This window comes from Caretta caretta, chromosome 11, assembly GCF_965140235.1.
Source record: "Caretta caretta isolate rCarCar2 chromosome 11, rCarCar1.hap1, whole genome shotgun sequence".
Taxonomy (NCBI): Eukaryota; Metazoa; Chordata; order Testudines; family Cheloniidae; genus Caretta; species Caretta caretta.
Genome location: NC_134216.1, coordinates 45941613 through 45955395, shown reverse-complemented (window position 1 = coordinate 45955395; position 13783 = coordinate 45941613). Strand labels below are relative to the sequence as shown.

The 13783-nt window shown below is 39.6% G+C and overlaps 1 protein-coding gene across 8 annotated transcripts in view; it reads left to right on the top strand.

Moving 5' to 3' along the window:
• ZNF385B (zinc finger protein 385B) overlaps positions 1 to 13783 on the top strand; it is a 311286-nt gene that overhangs the window by 293793 nt on the left and 3710 nt on the right. For all 8 annotated transcript variants that reach the window (XM_075117991.1, XM_048868907.2, XM_048868909.2 and 5 more), the window contains 2 exons: positions 11732 to 11977; positions 13372 to 13550. In XM_075117991.1, coding sequence (XP_074974092.1) covers positions 11732 to 11977; positions 13372 to 13550 — 425 coding nt within the window. The remainder of the gene's footprint in view (positions 1 to 11731; positions 11978 to 13371; positions 13551 to 13783) is intronic.

Below are 13783 nucleotides of genomic sequence, written 5' to 3'. Positions count from 1 at the left end.
TCTTTATAACAAAGTAGCCCAAGGACTTGGAATGCAGAATCAGAAATAAAATGTCATAGAAATTAACAAGTGTCAACATTGTCACTGTACCGGATCCAAACAGATAACACTTCTGGAAATGAGAGATCATCTCAGCAACTTTAGGAGTAGTGGTGTGGTTAATCAAATAATCAGTCTAGTTACAGAGCACTCCCAATTTTTCAGAGATGTCCAAATATTCTCTCTTGTAGCCACATCATCTCTAAAATAAGTATTTAGTTTATTTCACTCTACAGAGATCTTTGAGATTAAATACTGTACATTTTCTAGCTTCTATTTGCTACTTTTTTTTAAAGCAAAATTGTTGTCCTTAGACTATGCAGACAAAAATAACCTTTTAATTAAATAAAATCTGGCTGCTTGTTTGTTTCAGAGTAGTATGTTGAAGAAAAATATTTAGAAACATGAAAGGTAGCCAAGATGTTAGGAAACATTACATCGTGCTGATTTGCATACAGGTTTGCAATGTTATTTTTCCAGTGCAGAGCCCTACAGGCCTCTCTCTCACTCCTCACTACACTGTACAACTGGTTAGGTTGTAGGTATGCTGACTACATCCACTAGTTGCTCAACATTCAGAAAATAGAGAGAGCAGAAAGTAATTATTTCAGAATCCCTTATCAAAACTGGCTAACTCTTGTCTTACTGAGTGCCAAGAAGAGTAATGTAGTTCTGCTTTTTTTGTTCCTTTTTTGGTTTGTTTTTGAATGATATTGAGATGTAAGAAGGATGCTTATGAATGCAGTAAAGAATGTAACTATTAATGACTTAATTGCTTTCTTACTCCTGCCTAATTCATTATGGAGACAAGGTGGGTGAGGTAATATCTTTTATTGGACTAACTTCTGTTGGTGAGAGAGACAAGCTTTCAAGTTTCCACAGAGTTCTTGGACAGGGCTCTGTCCTTGGTCCCCTTAATTTCTCCCTCTACACCTTATCTCTGGGTCATCTCATCCACAAAAATAATTCAACTACCGTCTTTTTGCTGAAAACTCACAGATCTACATCTCTGCTCCAGACCTGTCTCCTCCTATTTGAACTAAAATCTTGAACTGTCTCTCTTCCTTCTCCTTGTGAATGTCTGGCTACCATCTCAATCAAAACATGGCTAAAACAGAACTCCCAACCTACACCCCCCTGCCCCCCCCCCGCAAGCCTTCCAACCCCCATCACTCCTTTCTCAATTATTGTGACAGCTCCACCATCCTGCATGTCAGTCAGTGCCCTCTGGGCATCTCCTTCAGCTCAGCCCTTTCTCTAGGCTGTGTCTAAATATTGCAGATTTTTTCTGCTTAACATCTCTAAGATGCACCCTTTCCTATCCAACCTCTCCACTAAAACTCTCATCCAGGCTCTCACCTTACATCTCAATTACTGCAAGACCCTTTCCTCTGGCCTTGACAGGTGCAGTCTTGTCCCCATAGTCATTAAGACTGCTGCTGGGAAAAATAATTTTCCTAGCCTGTCACTTTGACCGTGTCATCCCTCTTTTTGCATCCCTGCACTGGCTCCCCCCTTCCTTATAGCACCAAACATAAGCTACTTGTCTTCAACTTCAGAGCCCTTTGTGACCTGTCTCCACTCTCTACCTATCATCTCTATCATTTGCTATCAAATGATAGAGATGATATTTGCTAGCACCAGCAGGAGAGTGAATTTGTGTGGGGGGGTGGAGGGTGAGAAAACCTGGATTTGTGCTGGAAATGGCCCACCTGATGATCACTTTAGATAAGCTATTACCAGCAGGACAGTGGGGTGGGAGGAGGTATTGTTTCATGATCTCTGTGTGTATATAAAGTCTGCTGCAGTTTCCACGGTATACATCTGATGAAGTGAGCTGTAGCTCACGAAAGCTCATGCTCAAATAAATTGGTTAGTCTCTAAGGTGCTACAAGTACTCCTTTTCTTTTTGCGAATACAGACTAACACGGCTGTTACTCTGAAACCTATCAAGATGGTGATTCCTGCCTCCCATTGGCCTATGATGCCAGCCTCCATCCCCTGCTTGCTAAATTTGCAGTCACCTTTGTGCCTTCTCCCATGCTGCCCCTCATGCATGAGAGGAATTCCACATAAAAAATCCGCAAAGCCACTTCCTTGGTCTTCACATCTCTCCTTAAAACTTTCCTTTTCTATGATGCCTAGAAAACAACTTGACAACGGTTAGGCTACTGGTGTGCTGAGACCACTGCCTGTCATGCTGACCAGTACTGTCTCGCTATTTTCTTGAACTCCCTCATCCAACTGTGTCCATCTCTTGTCTTATACTTAGCTTGTAAGATGTTTGGGGCAGGGCATCATCTTTTAGTTGTGTGTTTGTACAGTGCCTAGCAGCATGGGGCCTGGTCCATGACTAAGGCTCCTAGATGCTATAGTAATATACATAATAAATAATAACTAACTGGCTTCTTTTCAACATCTTCCGTTGCCATATTCTCTAACGTACGGGAGGAAGAAATGTGCTGTAACTAACAGATACAAAATAAGTGTCGGTTTCAGTTTTAGTTCAGATGTGCCAAATATCGAAAACGTGAAATCCAAATTTCTAATTTCAGGGGTAAACATTTTTACTCTTTGATGAACACTTTCACCGTGGCCAGGTCTAAACGGTAAACTTACATGGGTAGAACTATGTCGCTCAGGGGTGTGAAAAATCCACACCCTGAGCGCTGTAAAGACACCGCCTGCCGGCGTAGACAGCGCTGTCTCGGCAGGAGGGCTTCGCCTACAGGAGGGGCTCTCCCGTAGACATAGTAGCGTCTTTACGAAGCACTAGAGCAGCGCAGCTGTGCCGCTGCAGCATTTTAAGTGTAGAACTGCCCGAAGTCTGTCTGGAATTATGCCAATTTAATTACATGCATATACATGCCAGGGAACATCCTTGGACCCTATACAGTTGTAATGAACTTAATTAACATCACTGTTCCCCCCCACACTACAGCGGAAGAGTATTTATACAATAAGAATAAAAAAATGTGGTTAAACACTGTGGGCCTCTCTCTCTCACCACTGCACACTCCAAAGGCCACTTACTGCAGCCCAGTTATTTTCATGGACAGGTATGGTACTGTTGCAATTACAGGGCTAAATTCAGACTTGGTATAACTGGACATGACTCTGTTGGCTTCAAAGGAGTCCTGCCTGCTTTACGTCAGGTCTGAATTTGACCCACAATCAACACTTGAAAATCACGTCAGTGCCTTGTAACTCAACTTGTATGAGAATTCAGGGATATTATGGGAAATGGCTTAGCAACAAATTCATTAAGGCTCTTCCGAGTAATCAAAAATTATACATATTTATAAAAGTCATTTCTTCAGCAGTAACATTGTGGCACAGGGAAGCACTTATCACAACTGAAGTCTATGAACTTTAAGTGTTTATATCTATACATGTATACCAGTTCCATTATTCTCAAACACATTAATCTGTTCAAAGGAAGTTCACTCCATTTGTGGAGTAACTAAGTTGAGATATCTATGCACTGATTTAATTGCGTATTAACCATTTTATTTTATTTCTCTTTGTCTTTCTCTTTCCTTTTTCCCTGCAATGTTGCTGGCATGTTCTTTAACATTTTACAGACAGACAAGTTGAATTAGCAATCCTGTGGGGGGGGGGGGTTCCACTCGTTTTTGCATAGGAAGAAAAGGAAACCATAAGTAAGGAAAAAAGCAGGTTTTTTGCACTCCTGACCATAAATACCCAAACTTTTCAAGAATAGTCTCTCCATTATCCTCTCTCATCAACCAGGATGTAGGTAGAGGAAGTTCTGAAAATGTATAGCCATTTTTAGGAGAGGGGATTGGTAAATGTTTTGCAAAATGTCGGATTCTCTAGTGTCTAGAAAAGGAGTCTTATATGGAAGGACTCCGGTTTCTACCTCCAGTTTTGACGTTCACTTGCTGTTGGACTGTAGCAAAGTCACTTACTCTTTCATATACTCATTTTCCTCAGTTTACCCATCTTAAAAGGGGCAGTTTACCTTCTTGTTAGGTTAATAGTGAGCTCTATTAAGGTTTGTGAAGTAGCCCCTCAACTTGTACACATTGTAATGTATTAAGATTAGAGGTTAGAAAAGCATTTGCAATGGCTCATCCATATCTAATGTATCTGTTATCCATTTCTTTAACTTTTGTTAGTACCCAGTAATATTGTTACAGTCCATTTGGAATTGGACTCAGGATGCTAAATTCAACCCTGGTATAAACAGAGGCAGGCCCACTGAAGTAAAGTAATGAGAGTTTTACTCATTTACACCAGAGCTAAATTTCATATTCAAATTCATTATAGAATTATCTATAACTATCAAAGACTAGTTTCAGAGTAGCAGCTGTGTTAGTCTGTATCCACAAAAAGAAAAGGAGTACTTGTGGCACCTTAGAGAGTTAACACATTTATTTGAGCGTAAGCTTTCATGAGCTACAGCTCTCTTCATCGGATGCATGCAGAGGAAAATACAGTGAGGAGATTTTATATACACAGAGAACATGAAACAATGGGTGTTACCATACACACTGTAATGAGAGTGATCAGGTAAGTAATAGCTGGTAATAGCTCACCTTACCTGATGCCTCTCGTTACAGTGTGTATGGTAACACCTATTGTTTCATGTTCTCTGTGTATATAAAATCTCCCCACTGTATTTTCCACTGCATGCATCCGATGAAGCTGTAACTCACGAAAGCTTATGCTCAAATGAGTTTGTTAGTCTCTATGGTATCAAAGACTAAAAAGAGTTAACAAACCCTACATAGATAACTAGGTAGAAGACATGCATATAGATATAACACCCAACTAGCCAAATATCAGGGTAACACCTGTCCTATATATGCATTATGTATTAATTCTGTATACTTCAACACTGAAATATGAAGTTGAGCTTTTTCACTTTCCTAACTTTGCTAAAGCATTTCAACAGCAAGGTACATTTCAAACTGGATTTCTATTTTATTTTTATCAACATTTTCATGGATTTGTTTTATAGATTTTTTTTTTTATTGTAAGTTGTGCAAATTGCCTCTTATGAACTACTCTTGTTGACTACCTTTGGGCCAGGTCATGACTTTGGATGACAAATCAAGTTTTGGAGCAATGTATCCAATAGTTACTAGAGAGAGATTCTGAACTGTAAGGAGTGCCACCTTTCCACTGATGTGCTAAATCAGTCTTCTATCCTTCTCTATGTGACTGTCTAGGATGATGATAAAGATCTTTTAATGGCTTTTTCTTTTTTTAGAGTAAAAAATAACTGAGCAGAATTCCTTCAATCAAATCAATTTTAACATCCAACACTGTAACTATTGCTGAGTATACAATAGCTGTTACTTTAGTCTTTTAGCCTGTAACTTGCAAGACGTACATTTAATTGTAAAGTGAGTATGTACAGCATCATAAAATTAAATTATTAATAATTATTAATTAATTCTACTTTAATATGTCATATTAAATGCAGGAGATCATGTCACCTCTATTGTGGTCACATTTTTGTTTGTGATGACTTGAGATAAGATGTATATTTACTCAGTTGAGAGATTAATCACAAAATTTCCAAGACATGGTAGAAATGTATCTCTCAGTATGAACTGAGATTCGTCCCCTCACCTCCTGCTTGTAACTTGGTATTTAAGATCCCCCGAATTGTCCTGCATCCAACTATTAAGTGCACAAAACTAATTATGGAGCTGGCTTTCCAGAATGAAGTGTTATCCATCAGTGTTTTGTTTTTATCAGTAGGGCCTTAGACATCTGAACATGGCTTCTCTCTCATTTTCTCCAAGAAGGCCTTCACCTAGCTAAGGTAATTACTCTGCTTAGCCGAGTCTCCTAATGAGGTGGTCTTAAGATTTCACTTTCCCGCTCTTCTCAGCTGTCTTTTCTTCCCTTTGCTAATTTTGTACCCCTCACCATGCATTCTTGGTGTCTCTGTGTTCTTTTCCTTTAATGAGCTGGGTTTTTTTTAGAAAATGTGACATTTCAACTTTTTACAAAAATGTCCCACTTTCTAACAAAAAACACAGAATCCAAAGAAGGCTCCGGGACACCCACATTTCACAAAAGGGGGCTCCAAGGACTAAGTGTGATCCTGGGTTCTAATAGCATCTGGGCCGATGCCCCAGTGACCTTTGGGAAGACAACTGGCTCTCTGGTGCCCTAATCAAAACAGCTCTTTACAAAGCATAGGAGGGTGGGAGGAGGAGCACTCCTCCCTCCTGCACCACAGGGAGAAGAGTTCTGTTCTGCATGGACGGCTCCTCTGAGTGCACGTCCTCAGTGCGTGAGTGAGGCCAAATTGTGCAAACTCAGTTGTATAGGGTGAACCCAGGACATGTAAGTCTGAGTGCAGCGAATGCAGGCTGAACGTCAGGGGAAAAAAGCCCTAGGGTGAAATCTGTGGCACTACTGAAGTCAATGACAAAACTCACCTGGACCAGTCAAATCTATTGGCGTGTGCAATAGCCCTTCCCAGGAGTGAAGCAGAAGCTGCAAATTGTAAGTCATTTCAAATAAACCTGCATGGGCAGGGAATGGATAAGTTGACCTGCCTAGATCTTTTTCATCTCTATTTACTATGAGTGTATGATATGCAAATCCAAACAGAAATAGTTCTAATTAGCTAAATACGCCTCCGATTCTAGAATCCAATTCTGACGCTAAATATAAGCCAAACATTCATACATACATGAAAGCAACTTCAAAGCCAAGACTGAAACAATGGAGGTAAGAGACAACAGCATTTGAACTACTGAGCCCAAAGCGATACTTAATTAGTTTTTTCTCATGTCTTATTTCAAAATAAAAGCAGGATTCAGTAAGAGCTGCTCCTGGGGCTTAAGAAAAAAGGAGATTTAATCCTTAATTGCAGACAAGAATATAACAGACAAAAATATCCTCTGTACTTAGGAAAAGAGCACAGTCATATACTGTCCAGTAGTATGGGGTAGATTGTAACTAGTCCCGCATAGGGGTAAGTACAGAAAAGGGCACAGAAGGACCTACCCAATCATTTCGGCACCACACAGGGGCTAGGCCGAGTTACAGCTCTTATATTCTCAGTGGGTCTTGTGCTGCCTGTAGCCACTAGGATGAGCAGCAGCTCTAGCCTTTCCAACACGGTCTGGGAAAAGAAAGGGCCTGGGCAGAGTCGCAGCCTTCAGCTCCAGCTGGTGGAATTGGGCTGTCGTGGGGGTGGAGGGAGCATATGCTGCATTCTTCTAAATCTTAGGGGTGTAGCAGAAGTCACTCTGGCCTGAGGTACTTGAGTGCTCCTGGAGGTGTTGAACTAAATGCTGTATTGATTTATCCCCTGTCCAAATTCATTGATTTCAGTGGGCTTGGACCAGATGTAAGAATTATGCCTCCAGGAATGCCAGCAGGGCAGCCTTACAACGGGGCTGTCATTTTACAGCCACATCTCACCTTATGTCTAGATTTTATACAATGATTCCTGTAGTATCTAGGATGAAACACTTCTAAATATATGGACATTTTATACATTATGAAATCATCTAGGCTCTTAAACAGTGTGCAAGTGACCAGTTTCTTATTTAATATTAAATATATGCTATAAATACAAATAAAATAATCTTCTGTATATATTCTGCATGTGAATATGATTTGTGTTTATCTGCTTTGCACAGATGAATACTCAGAAGGTATTTCTAAAAGTGGTAGTTAATGGTGATGTGACTCCGAGGGATTGAAAACAATATATAGTTAACTAAAACCCATTTGAAGAAATGTAATTTAATGATTCTAGAAGCCAAAAAAGCCAGATCCTACTCTATTGGGTAGACAAACACTCGTCTATCTTATTCTACTGGATATGGGAATTAAAACATTACTTTAACTGTTCAATCAGGATTTTAAACATGTTCTCTAAGTATTTAGAAAGATGGAAGGAAACATTAATCTAAATGGGGATGGGCGTAGGGTGTGTGTGTATATACAACACACACTCTCTCTGGGTGGAGTGATAATTTGAATTGGGAACCTTTCCAAAATTTAAATAGTTGACAGAACCTTGCCTGACAACATGCTAATAACCTCTTGCTAGTTTCCTGGAAGTTCGCAGTCAGTTTGTTATAGCTTTGTTCCTTATTAAGAATAATGAAAATGACAAATCTAGGGAATATTTTAAATCCTGGCTAAAGCAGTATGTCAGTTAGCATTTGAGGCACAGGATTTACTACTTGTTGGCTGAGGTGATTGGCAATGGGATACGGAATCTTTCATTTCAGTCATCTGTTAAATCCAGCGATGGAAAACTGTCATAATCTGATGGTGATTGGTGGCCTGTGTGAAATGGTTTTGTGTTTTCAGCCTCGTGTTCACAGGGATGGATGACAAAAAAATATCCTCACAGGTGGCCACTGTCATAGACAGTCTGAGCAGAGAAGCTAGGGATTGAATGGGCACGGAGACTGAACTGTCCACTCACGCCTAGAAGGCCGTCAGTCTCTTCAGGGCAGTGTGGAGAAGCTTGCATTACTGATGCTTGTCCTATACCTTCTCTTTAGAGAAACAGAAGACTTGAGTTTCCAGGATTGGCACATTTTGCCAGCACTAAATTTACACAAACACATTTAGAAAATAAAATACTACATGCATCGAGGGTGCATAAACACAAGGCATCAGCTATTTTCTATGGATAAAACACAATAGAAATATAGCCACTGTTTTGGGTGAAGATTATACCATGTAGTTCTATAAATATTATTGTTTTTAAACATTTCATGCTGTTTTTATCACTTATTACATGTTTTTAAAGGCCTGAGCCTACAGCATACTGAAGACTTCTCTTTAATGGGAGTCGAAAGCACAGCACCTTTCAGAACGCGCACTACACCTCATAGCATCTGGACTCTTCCTACAGACAACACAAGTGATAGACTATTCTTATGTAGCCTGAGTCCATGAATAGCCAATAGATGTTTCATTTCAGATTGTTAGCACCTCTACTAACTTTCCCTATTATTATTTGTCTATTTCAGGGGGCGGGGAGGAGTATACTTTATAAATATTCATTTGTGATGTTATTTCCATGTATTGGCTTTCTGCAGATGTGAATGATTACTACAGCTGTATTAAAATTCTGAAGTAGATGGTGAATGATTTAAAACCACTTCCTTTGGTAATATTTTATCAATTCAAAAATGTTTAGAGTACCCCTCTCATAAACCTGGCCCTCTGACTTTTGGTCAATTTGAATGTTAAATATGGTTTGCTTGTGTTGTGTAATTCTAAAATAGTTTTTATGGCTATTTTGAAGTATATAACCAAATATTTAACAACACTTCTTTTCCCTTTATCTCAGTGATCTTAAATTCAAAGATTTACTGCCCTGCATTTCTGGGAAATACGCCAACTATTGTCTATGCTCTCTAGTATCAAGTGCCTGTTCATATTTTATATACACTTTTAGGTTTGTGAGTTATGCTCATACATACACTTTGTCAATGAAGGGTTCAATCCTGTGCTCAGCACCCCTTTAGCGTCCACACACAGAATGATGGTAGAACAAAACCCTGGTTGTTGTATACATAAATTGCAAGGGCCAAATTTTGAAAATAACTCTGCACCCACAATTGGGCTTTCAAAAGAGCTCAGCGTCCATTTAGGGATCTAAATAAATGGCCAGATTTTCAAATTAGCTCAGCACATTGGGTGCTGATTTTTCTTGAAAATCTGGCCAATGGGAGTTGAGCGCTTTTGAAACTCTTCTCCTTACATAGGTGTCTAATTGAGAACTGGACTCTCGAAAAATTTGGCTCCAATTGTGGGTGCTGAGCACTTGAAAATCTGGCTCCAGATGCACATCTGTTAGAAACTGAAACTCAGGCGATGGCAACCAGCACTGCTTACCTGGGAAGAAAATATCCACTAAATACACTGCATTTATCTAAGTTTGAGGCATATGCTCCTTTTTTCATTTAAGTTAAGCTAATATCTATCAGCCTGTTGTATTTTACTGGTTTGGGAGTATTGGGCCATATCCTGCAAAAATAGCCAAATAGCCAAAAATAGCCAAAATAGCTATGGACTTCAGTGCAGGCCTTATGTAAGGCCTGAGGATGTGATTTAGTAGTCCATCCATGTACAGCAAAGCATTTTAAACATAGGATTAACTTTAGACAAAAATCTCATTGCTTTCAATGGGACTTATACACATGAAAGAATTTAAGCATGTGCTTAACTGCTTCAGTGATGAGGGATGGACTTAAGTTTGCGCTTAAGTGATTTGCTGAAATAGGTTCTGAAACACCGTGCCCAGGGTCACTGAGGACAGCTGCGGGTCTTGTGATATAAATTACATTTTTAAAGCTACTTTTAAGAGTTTCTCTGTAGTTTAGCTGATTCCTGCTTGGCTGTGATGGGAAGGTACCAAACCAGCACTAAGTATAAAGATAAAAAATATGTATATGTTTAAGAAATGTATTATGAGCTTAAGTTGAACAGTTTTAATTTTAAATTTTTCTGGGAAAGTAATATACAAAACTGTGCTTTTATATATCCTATAATCTACGTCTTTTCATGCAAGTCTTCCTCTGGGCTTTTGTCTTTGTGTCTTGTATCATGTCCTCTCTATGTGCTTGTGTTTAGTAAGCCATAATATGACTAATCCTAAATGCAGGCCTGGCCTTTGAGTCTCCGCTAATATTTGGAACCTAGAAATGTCAAGGCTAATCTCATCTTGTATTTTAAAAAATTAAGTATCTAACCGTTTTCCATGGAAAACTATTCTTGTAAATGCAAACTGGCAGTCAGACTGATGTCAACTGATCAATAGAGTTGAAAGTTTCTCAGTGTGGTTTTCCCCCTCCTCTCCCTCCCTCCCCCCCGATGATAGCAGTTTATTCATGTAGCTCTGACACCTACACTGCCTAGGCTACTGCTGATGATATTAGGGTCACCTCTGTCCCCCCCAAGGGGCTGGATGGCTGCTTATAGGTGTGTTTTCTCCTCTGCTCAGCAGTCATCTCTGGTCTCAATAGCACAAGAGGCAGTAAGGTCTAATAAACTAACCAGATGATGGAGAGCAGCAGACTTCTACGTTTTGATTGGCTCTCACAAATGCCCTCTGCAGCTTCAGTCAAGTCATTTGATCTCTCTACTTTGGGATCCCCAACCGTAAAATGAAACAACAACACCTACCGACCAGTCTCAGAGGAGGCCTGGATGATTGACTCATGGGTGTAAAATGATACATAAGAGCATTGCATTAAAACCTTTAGGTCCCCCAGTTTATACCGGAAATTATGCCATGAATAATCTTATCTAAATATTGGCAGCTATGCATTGACCCCCTATAGTGAGTAAAGCACTATCTTCAACCTGTATAACGGAAATGAGGGAAGTGGTTCTCAAGATTATGGTGGAACCTCAGGGGTATCCTCCCCAGTGAAATTATTTTGAAAATCCCTCCTATTTGATGCAATTTGGGACATTCCAAACAAACAAATTGCTCTTCAGAAATATTTTTATGATCTCAGGGTTAAGTCTCTGGTAATGATGATTTAGCAGTTTCCTGAGAGCCCAGGATATCACCCCAAAAATCAATTAAGTTTGATGGCAGAAATTTAACAAGGGTTCTTGAGATTTCCCCCTCTAGGATATCACTGCCCTGTGTATATTCCCTCTGTGATTTGATGTGTATAATACCTTACAATACACATGTATTTGTTTCTTTTAGAAGATAAAGGGAAAGCGAAAACCAGTGGTTCTAGTCAGCCGTCAAATACTGAAGTGGGCCTGTTCCTTCCCAAACCTGGAGCTATAACATTAGCACCTATAACATCAACATCATCCTCTAACAGCACAAATGGAGCAACTAGCACAGTTTCTGAATCTGAAGAGGAAAAAGCCAAAAAACTACTTTACTGTTCACTATGCAAAGTGGCTGTGAACTCCCTATCCCAGCTAGAAGCACACAACACAGGTGAGTTCCTACAACATGAAAGTATGTGACTGTATGTCATTTTTAAAAAAATAAACCACTATAGAGTTAAAATCCTTTATATTCTCAGACACAAGAGCTTTTAAATACCTATTTTTGAAGATATCCTTTACACAGTCCCCTAAGGTCTAGACCGATGATTTCACCAAACTTCCTACAGCCCATGATACCCAACTGTACTTTGTCCTGACTCCAGAGGTGCTTCCAACTAACATGAAGTTTTCAACTTCATTGTAAATTCTGTACTTCTTCAAGTTCCAATATATAATATATTTATTCTTATCATGCCTAGTTAAATGCTGCTGTTGGTAAAATATAGTTTTTATGTAATATCTTGAGGATTCACTTTTCTAGATTTGATGTCAGAGGCTTTGAACAGTGGAGACTAGATGCTTATAAAGTATATGTTGCCTCTAAATCTATCTTTCCTTACCTCAAGAGAAATATTAAGTCCAGGAATCCCTTCTTTTGTAGCTCTTTGAGAGAGGAAGGAAGGAAGGAACATCTATCCTCCCTCTTCCCACATAAAATTGGATGAATGGTAAACTCCAAAAGACTTTTGTGGTGCAGCCTTTGCTTGGCATCCTCCCTCCTGGACTGCAGGTCTCAGGAGGGTCAGGACCCCAACAAGCACATTGATTCTGGAGACATACATCATTAAGATCAGGATTTCTTGTGGATCCTCATTCTTCATGGATTCCTACACTTAAAGCCAGGGGGTCAAATCCTGGCCCCATTGAAGTCAATGGCAAAAGTTTCACTGAGTTAGAGGAACCAAAATTTCACCCCGGATCTCTTCCTCCATACTCCTTACACTCCTCAATAAGCTTCCATCCATATTTTCTTTTGGTTTACGGGGCCACAGGTCTCTAACTCCTCCACTGAGGAGCCACTGAATACGAAGAGATAGTTAGTGCTGTTTTAAATAGGATTTCCCAATTCCTGTTTATATGCAGATTTTAGTATCCTCCATGGCCATACCCCCTTATTCCCACATGACCCATTTGCAGAATAGAAAATTACAATAACCTGGATCATGAGATAGAGAGGGAAATATTCCAATGTGTCCCTCTTTCCTTTCTGCACAAACTCTCAAACTTCTTTTATGGTTATATGGTTATACTTCTTTTGCTCTCCTCTGTACCATGCAATAGTGAAGTGTGTAGTACAGTGATCAAAGTCAAGATGATGCATAATCTAAACATGTGTGTGGAGTATTTGACCATTCTATTTCCGAAACAAACATTTCATGTTATGGAAAATCTAAAAAGGGATGGAAACTGCAGCAATTCTCTAAAATAAGTTTATCATGATTTGTGGCTTAAGAAAAAAACATTCCATCTTTTTTAATCCTTATGCATCTAATTGTCCATTAGGTTCCAAACACAAGACAATGGTGGAAGCGCGGAATGGTGCAGGTCCCATTAAATCTTACCCTAGACTTGGATCCAGGCTGAAGATTCAGAATGGCAGTAAGGGCTCAGGACTGCAGAACAAGACGTTTCATTGTGAAATCTGTGATGTCCATGTCAATTCAGAAATTCAGCTTAAACAGGTACCTCAGAAGCTTTTGCCTGAGTGCTAGTGGCTTTGTGCACTTGCAGCTTGGATCGCAGGATCCTGTGTATTTGATTAATTTCTAGTTCTTTATGTGATTTACTCCAAACTGTTGGGCATTATTTAGCAAGACACAACTACTTAGATCATTGCTGCATCCCTTAAGCCTTAATTGTCTCACAGTGTCTTTGACAAGGGACTTGGTACATGCAGCCAAAAAATCAGTTCCAA